At 37.1% G+C, this 8,267-nt stretch overlaps 3 protein-coding genes across 3 annotated transcripts in view; 1 reads left to right on the top strand and 2 right to left on the bottom strand.

The window, feature by feature from the left end:
• Nucleotides 1–1,205, bottom strand: part of CBG05170 — a gene marked incomplete at both ends in the record, with an annotated part of 15,076 nt that extends 13,871 nt beyond the window's left edge. The window contains 5 exons of the mRNA XM_045243682.1: nucleotides 285–407; nucleotides 460–607; nucleotides 656–913; nucleotides 963–1,068; nucleotides 1,116–1,205. Coding sequence (XP_045092870.1) covers nucleotides 285–407; nucleotides 460–607; nucleotides 656–913; nucleotides 963–1,068; nucleotides 1,116–1,205 — 725 coding nt within the window. The remainder of the gene's footprint in view (nucleotides 1–284; nucleotides 408–459; nucleotides 608–655; nucleotides 914–962; nucleotides 1,069–1,115) is intronic.
• An 817-nt stretch (nucleotides 1,206–2,022) lies between these two features.
• On the top strand, nucleotides 2,023–7,389 carry CBG05171 (the record flags this gene model as incomplete). Its single annotated transcript, XM_045243681.1, has 12 exons — nucleotides 2,023–2,160; nucleotides 2,509–2,689; nucleotides 2,738–2,982; nucleotides 3,519–3,964; nucleotides 4,013–4,152; nucleotides 4,199–4,438; nucleotides 4,835–4,971; nucleotides 5,068–5,580; nucleotides 5,645–5,812; nucleotides 5,857–6,149; nucleotides 6,863–7,204; nucleotides 7,248–7,389. 12 exons carry the CDS (start codon nucleotides 2,023–2,025, stop codon nucleotides 7,387–7,389), a joined length of 2,985 nt encoding a protein of 994 aa, XP_045092871.1.
• Nucleotides 7,390–7,501: 112 nt separating this feature from the next.
• Cbr-grl-22 overlaps nucleotides 7,502–8,267 on the bottom strand; it is a gene marked incomplete at both ends in the record, with an annotated part of 964 nt that continues 198 nt past the window's right edge. Inside the window, 2 exons of the mRNA XM_002641216.2 lie at nucleotides 7,502–7,669; nucleotides 8,024–8,253. Coding sequence (XP_002641262.2) covers nucleotides 7,502–7,669; nucleotides 8,024–8,253 — 398 coding nt within the window. The remainder of the gene's footprint in view (nucleotides 7,670–8,023; nucleotides 8,254–8,267) is intronic.

Genomic DNA, 8,267 nt, shown 5'->3' with positions numbered 1-8,267 from the left:
GTGTATATATATATATATATATACATACCGGGTGTCGTTCTATTAGAGGTCTACCGATATATATATATATATATATATATGGGGTGTTTTTTTTTGATAGATTACGGAATTCGAAAAACTGACACTAGGCAGATGGAGAGACAGATGCTGGGTAAATTTATTGGCAGAAATTGGATTAATTTTTTTTTATTATGGGTTTTTCTGGCAGGAAAATGAAATTAAATTTTTTTATCTAACTTTTAGTATGTTTTTAATCAATTAAAAAAAAATATCACAACGCCAACCTTTTAGTTTGTCTTAAATCCCACAATCGAAGAACTCCACCATCGTCTCCTGTGAAAAAATAATCTTCACATCCTTGATCCTTGCTCATTGCGATATCCCGAATCGATTCACAGTTTCTATCACTGAAAAACACTTTTTTATTTATAATTTTCTCTTATTTTTAATATTTTTTACCATTTGAAAGTGAGCTGATGGCTATCCTTCACTCGCATATCATAAGATCTAACTGTACAATCACGAGATCCGGAAACGAGAATATAGGGAGCGGTGGCGTGCCAATCGAGACATGTCGCCGACCTCTCATGAGCTTTGAACACAGATTCTGCAAGTGATTTTTATTTATTTCATGTAAAGAAAGTTTTGAACGTACTGTTTCTCCTAGAAATATTCCAACATACTATCGACCCGTTAGAAGATGTTGTAGCTATGTACTGATCTGAAAAACAATATTTTAAAGACTGATTTCCATTTTTTTCCAAACCATAAAGTTGATTCCATTTTACATTTTGTGCAGAGTAGAGAATGTTGACTTTTCCTTTTCGATAAACTCTCATATCGAGATCTTTGACGATTGAAGGAGCTTCAAAATCTCCGGATCCATGCTTTTGAATTTTTATGACTTGAAGAACTAAACATTTATACATTTTTTTTTCACAATTTTTCCAAATTTCACTAACCGCCTCGAATTCCCGACACCACTACACGATCTTTTTCCCGATTCAGACTCATAGCGTCCACTGGTTCGAACAAATCGATGACTCGTTTATTTTCCGGTGTTGGATCCTATAATTCGGACCAATAAATATTGAAACAATAAACAATTAAACCACCTCGCCATCGAGACGATTTTTGCCATAATCGGCGAACAGAATTTCCGACGACGCTTTCTTCTGCACATTTCCCGGACTTGGCTTTTGCATAAACTGAACAAATATTTTTAAATCTATTTTTTTAAAATTCAGATAGCTTTTTCTTCTATAAATATCTTATTTTGCAGAAAATCTTGCAAAAAAACCCTCGAGAATACAAAATCAATTGCGCTGCACTGACATGTGTTATAGAGAAGAGACGCAGACAGAAACCATGCAACATTTGCGCGGGAGTTCAAATAAGAGCACCCAACAGCGTTTCATCATAGAACCGATGCTGATAAGAAGCGAATAGCAATGTATTGCTCGTTCTTAACCAAATATTGGAAAGAAAAAAATTAGAAAAACACTTTGCAATGAAGAACCTACCTTTCCTGCCGAAAACATAGTTTATTCAAAACAGTTTGCACTAGTTTTGAGTATAGAACAGAAATTATAAATCGAAACTGGAATACTAAATTGAGAAGTTGGAAACCTACTGATAACGAGCGACAGGCAACACAGAGTTTCTACGATAACCTTCTCGTCTCTAATGGCAATCATCAATATTTGGATTTTTCCTCTTCTGATTTCTCTATATTCCATTATCTGTCTTCTGGTTTGGTATGGATTTGAATTCCGGTAATCGAAATTTAAAAAAGAAATTTCAGTGTTATACTATCGATTACTTCTAAACATTTTCCGGGTCATTGGCCATATTTAAGGTTTGTTTTTTTTTCCTAATGATTAGCTAGTTTTTCAGCGATTTTGCGAAATACATCCCCGCTAAAAATGCCTATACTATTATGACAAATCACATTCTTCTTCTCCGTAAGATTTGTTAAAAATTCTAAGAAAACAGTCAAATGAGTTTTCAGTTTCTGTATGGATGTATCTGAAATATCGAGAATTAAAATCATATTTCCGGCAAGCTAACATTTCCGCACTTTATATAAAAGCGAGCAGAACAAATTTGTTGATTGGGCTCGCCGCATTGACAGCTTATCAATTGGCAATTAATTTTCCGGTAATTATTATCCTGGTACAAAAATCGGTGATGTGGAAGAAAAACACTGGCGACCGAAGCCAAAAGTCCGACAACGGCAACTACCGTAACCTAACAATATTTTTATTTTCTTTTTCTCGAATTCCGTACGTTTTCAGTCAATTTCTTCGCTGTCAAAAATGTTAAATTTCTGACACTTTTTCTCGAAAAAACAGGAAACTCGACGAAAAGCAGTGAACAACGAGACAGTAAAAAGGTTACTGCAGTATTCATCGTAGGGCCTTTGGCGTCCGAGGTTTCTCGTCCACAGCTCCAATTTCTGCATATCAGCTTAAAGCTGTTATTCCCAACACCATAACCTTGTTTTAGGCTACAAAAATCAATCATGTGGCTCTGGTAGGTAACAAAGTTGCTCTGGTTCTTGCAAACATCTATATTTGGTGTCATGCATTTCTTTCACTCAAAATTCAAGATGCAAATATTCCCAGATGGATTCTTTTCCTTATCAGAATCTGTCTAGCATTCGTAGTCTTTTCTTTGGCAGCTGCCAGTAAGTTTTTGTGATCAATTCCTCTTATTTTTCATTATATTTTTCCAGTGATCCAAGCCAATTGGGTGCCAGACCCAGCCAAACAGTACGTCGCAATTGATGCAATTTACGAGTGGTGCTGCTATTTTGCTTTCTCTATTTTCCTTCTAACTGATTCCTACGAGTTCCGGTTTATGGTATTTAAACCTCCAAAACTCATCATTCGAGGATGTACCGGATACAACGAGAGAGTCTTTGAATCTAGCGATGTTTCGGAAGATGAAGATATTCTACCTCCTTTTTCTCAAATATTCGTCAATTAGTAATATATTCTTTAGCTTCTTTTTATTGTATACGTGATCTCATACTTTTTGGTAATTTTTTCTAGGTTGCCAGGCGACATACGTGGCTCTTATGGATGTATTAAAAATTAGGTGTACTGAAATAAACAACTGTTGAATAGAAATGTCTGAAGCACTCCCAAGAGAACAGGTAACACAATTATTAGCTAACTGTTTTCCCAATGAGCAATAACAGGTCTGGTGGGCCGGCTTTACCTCGCTATTAGCACGCCCGCTTACTCTCAGCCACTGTTCAGCCGCCAATGGTCCGATCATAATCAGAGAGAGCTTTCTGATAAAAATTCCGAAAACGTATCACTAGAATTTGATTTTTTAGTTATTCCAATAAAATCTCAAAATTTCGTACTTTTCCTGAATGTTGAGTGGCCCGCCAGCAGACCATCAGCGATCTTCAACCACCTGCGGCCGCTTAGACTCCCCTCGCCCGCTAATCGGACTCTTGGTTTTTGACCCAGATTTGAATTACTGAATATTAGTAGCCAATTTAGGGAATCGCTGTCTTGAAGAATGAGAATTTCCTTCTCCCAACCCGCCTAATCTCTTCTACAAAAGATCTAGAAGAAGACTTGAGTGATGTGTCTCTAGAAGAAGGAATCGTCGAAGAAGAGGATATCGACGAACTGATCAAAATAGAGCTCGAACTGATAAAACGAGATGAGCCAGAGAAACAAAGACACCAACAGAAGTCGACAACTCTCGGTGCATTGGATCATTTGGCAGATGGATTGGGATACGATATCGATGGAAGAGATCGTCCGGATGATGCTCTATTTGAGTCGATAAACGAAGCAGCAGCGTTTTCTCCGTTGATTTTCTGTGGCGAATCTCATGAAATGGAGTGCATTGCTCTTTGGGATTATTTCGGAGGGAATGGTTATGATGATTTGAATGTTCATGCTGGAGATTTGATCAATGTGGTTGCAGAGGAATATCAGTACAGAAAACGAAATTAAAACAAAAATCTTGATAAAATACATTTTAGAGTCCGAGTTATCGACCAAAACACCTACATGCGACTGCCATTTCAGTGGTCTTTGGGTCGATGGATGACTGAACGGAATGTGAATCCCTATCTCGGTTTAATTCCTTCTCATTACATTGTCTCCAAACAATTCTATGATGGTCTGATAACCTTTACAAGACGAGATCACAATTAGATCTTTTCCAGAACACCCGCTTCTATTCCAATGGCCTGTATGGTATCATGGAAGTGCAGAGGTACACGAAGTGGTTCACAAGTTGTATAGCGATCGGTCAGCTTTGTGTCCTGGATTGTTTGGGATTTTCTCTCCTGCATGGCTCAATATCGATTTGGATGAGCATCGCTGTTATTTTCTGGTGATTCTAATTGAGAGGGATAAGAAACATGATGATGAGTTGAAGCAATTGATTGAGATTGAGAGAGGAAGTGAGTTATTCGAAAATGTAAAGGATTACTGTAGGGAAAAATTTTCGAAAATGAGAAGGATTACTGTAGGGGGAAAATATTCAAAAATTAAAAGCATTACTGTAGGGGAAAAATATTTATAATGAAAAGAGTTACTGTAGAGGAAAATATTTAAACAGTTGAAGGATTAATGTAGGAAAAACATTCTTCAAATATAGAAAGTTTCCAACGTACAAAAAAATGGTCCACTGCATAAAAGCTATATTCTTTTTCTTAAATTTTAAAACAATCTGGTAGCTTTGACCTTCTTTTCTAGATCACTAAATTTATTCGATTGCAGCTGAAAAGTTTGTAAAAATCATTTATTTTTGTCTGGAAATGCTCAAACTCTTAACGATCTGCGATACATTATTCTAGACTATGGAATCATGGTGAATGCAATCAACCACTTCTTCGGAGAGATGATTCCAGAAAACTCTCAGCCTGAAAAGTCGGCAAAAGTTCAATATATTGAGTTCATGTCAGAAATAGAAACAACCCCGTTTGAACCAGCGGTAAGAGATATGAAAAGAAGAATTTGAAAAGTTTTAGTTCCATTCGGAAAGACTTCAGATTTATGAATCCAATTTTTTTGAAAGGCCTGTTCACAGGTCGTCCCAATTCATCGTTCCTCGCTTGGTCATTACGAACTAATGGGAGAAAGATACGAAACACTCTACGATCTGGTCCATCACCTCTCCACCCACCGTTCTGCCCTCCCTCATAAACTGGTATACTGTAGATCTTCTCCTCTGGTTGTTGGACAGAATGTTGTTCCACCTCCAACTCTTCGATTCCGAAAAGACTTGCGATGTCAGCCAATGATAACTGAGCAGTGGGCTGCAACTCATTTCGATGAGGTGACACGAAGATTCGAAGGAAGTGAGAAGACACTTTTTGCCACAAAAACTCTCTTCGATGTTGGAAAACCGAGTCATAAGGTAATAGAAGGACAGCTGAGTCTTCGAGAATCTGAAAAGGATATCATGGCTTCTTATCTCGCAAAACTTGACATACCAAGATCTCCATCAGAAGACAAAGTCAGTGCTGCAAAGAAGAAATATCCACCTCACGAGACCTCAATTCGAATCAACTCTCCGTTTTATATCGACTTGAAGCAGATAGTGAGTCGTCCCTCTTTTTTTTTTGAATTCTGCAGTCCAATCTCCTAAATTCACTTTTTTATAGGAATCCGCGAGAGATTCTCTTGGAAAAGGAGCATTTGGGCAAGTGAATAAAGGAAAATTGATTCGAAACTCGGGCGAAAAAGTTCCGGTAGCAGTGAAAAAATTGCAGTTGAGAGAGAATGAGAAGGATGAGAGAAATCCTGCATTTACAGAAATGGAGATTTTGGAGGTTTCGAAAGTTTTCGAATTTTCGAATTATGGAAAAATTTTCAGATGGTATCCCATCCAAACATTGTTACTTATTACGGTTTCTCAATGATGTGTAGTGGAATGAATGGAGTTTCCGGTGGAATCCAACTCTTTTTGATTTTTGAATTGATGGATGCCTCGTTGGATAAATTCATTGAAAAGACTGATGCGATGCTCTCGGAAAACGAACGACTGGATATTTTGGCTCAAATCTGTAGAGGCATGAGTTTTTTGCACACTCGAACACCGCCAGTGGTTCATGGAGATCTTGCGGCAAGAAATGTTCTTATCAAGAAACATCCGGTTTATACCAAAAAGTAAGGCACACTAGCAGATTAAATTTTGGCCTTATTTTGTCAATTTTGGGTCCTGTTAAAACGAAATAAGGTCATTACTGTTTCAACTGATCTGAAAAATATCAATGACAGTAACGTTCAAAATATTTGCGCTATTGTAGAAAAAAAACATAGTTATTAAGTAGTTAACAGATTCCACCTTCTATTGAAGGTTACTCCCAAAAGCGGCTTTTAAGGCACATAATTCAAAAACTACTGTAGCTAGGAAAAAGTAGACAATTACAAAATTTAAGCTTCATTTGTGGTTAGTTTTGCCAAAAATTTATAACTAATTTTAAAACTGCGAGTTTATTATATGGAGATTCTGAGTGTACCAAAATTGGTGTCCTGAGAAGAAATATACTATAAACACTCTAATAGAATGATCAACCTTAACTTTTACTTTGAGCCAATTTATCTCGATCATCTTGAAAGATATCAAGAAGTGGTCAACTGACATAATGTTTTAAATTTTATAATTAACATTTTGTCAGTTGACTACTTTTTGATTCATTTACAGGAACTTAAACATACCGGTTGAAAGTTGACGGTTTAGGGAACGGACTATTAGGGTGTTTACAGTATGTCTTTTGAACACCTATAACAACTTTCAAGACAAAACTGTATTTGTTCGTCAAATTTTTAAACTTTCTAAAGTATAAAGAAGCTGGAATTATTTAAAAAAATTATTCCAGACACATCTGCAAAATCACCGATTTGGGTTTGGCAAAAACATGTCTCGATGAACTCCATACAGACTACGATGATCAGCAAAAAGTGCCATTCAAATGGTTGCCTCCAGAAGTTCTGTCGACAAGAACTCTATCTTTACAAACGGATATTTGGGCATTTGGAATAACTTGCTTTGAAGTTTGCAGCAAGATGGGAGAGCCATATGGATGTATTCAAGCATCGAACCTTTATCAGTACTTGAATGATGGGTATCGTCACGATATATTGAAGGATATGTCAGCTACTATCTATGATATTGCCTTGGATTGTATGAGGCATTATCCATCTGATAGACCATGTTTCGAGTAAGAAACTATCATGTTAGTATCCTACTGGAGTATTTTTCAGAGAGCTAGTTGATCGATTCCTGGATCACATGATTGAAACTGAAGGAGAGGATGATGTGAAACGAAAGGAACGCGAAAAGATTACGGCGGAGAAGAATCGAAAGGAAAGAATGAGAAAGAATCATGACAAATTGCATCAATGAGTGTATTATAAGACAGTATCATATTTAAATATTTATTCATTGAATTGAGGCAAAACATTTACAAATATAAATAAATTATGTCGTTGAGTTTTGGATATTCAGTGCGATTCGTTCAATGAGAAAACTTGACAGAAATGATTTTCTTTGGAACAGCACAGTTTTTGGTTCCAGCTGGTGCGGAATAGGCGGTCAATCCGTGAGTGCACATGACAAAGTATTCATCAGAATTGAGAGATGAACGGACGGAGAGTAGAGAATCAGATGGAGTGGTTTTCATGTTCTGGAAAAAATAATGGATTGTGGTTTTGAAACGGAAAAGTTTCTAGAGAAGTTAAATTTTTTAGCTGAATTGATCTGCTTTCTGGCTGTCCTGTGGACATCGTCACTTTGATTTACCAGAACAAATTGTTGTAATTGAGGTCAAAGTGACTACATATATCAAAAAGTGGTTAACTGACAAAATATTTTTGAAATTTTGATATTTTTTGTCACTTCTCCACTGTTTGATATTTTTTACAGGAGATGAGATATATGGGTGTAAATTTGCCGGTTTGGGTGGTCTTCTATTAGAGGAAGCACGGTATATGTGAGGGCCGGTCTATAGGAAATAACACATATTTTTACTGTATCTTACCTTCTCTAAGATACCCTTCAAATCCTGATTGTTACACTCCAAAATACTATCCATATTGATAATTCCCTCCACAGCTGGCTCTCCTTCAACTGATCTCTTCTTCCTACCGCACCCACATCCACACATTGGTGGTGGTGGTGGAGGTGGAAGTGGTGGAGCACATACTGGAGGTGGTGGTGGAGCACAACACATTGGTGGAGGTGGTGGGGGAGGAGCGCCGCATCCACAAGCTGGAGGTGGTGGT

The sequence above is a fragment of the Caenorhabditis briggsae genome (genome assembly GCF_000004555.2).
Source record: "Caenorhabditis briggsae complete genome, chrIII, whole genome shotgun sequence".
In the NCBI taxonomy this organism is placed as follows: Eukaryota; Metazoa; Nematoda; class Chromadorea; order Rhabditida; family Rhabditidae; genus Caenorhabditis; species Caenorhabditis briggsae.
The sequence above is the reverse complement of the archived record's forward strand: the minus strand, read 5'-3'. Positions and strand labels throughout refer to the sequence as shown.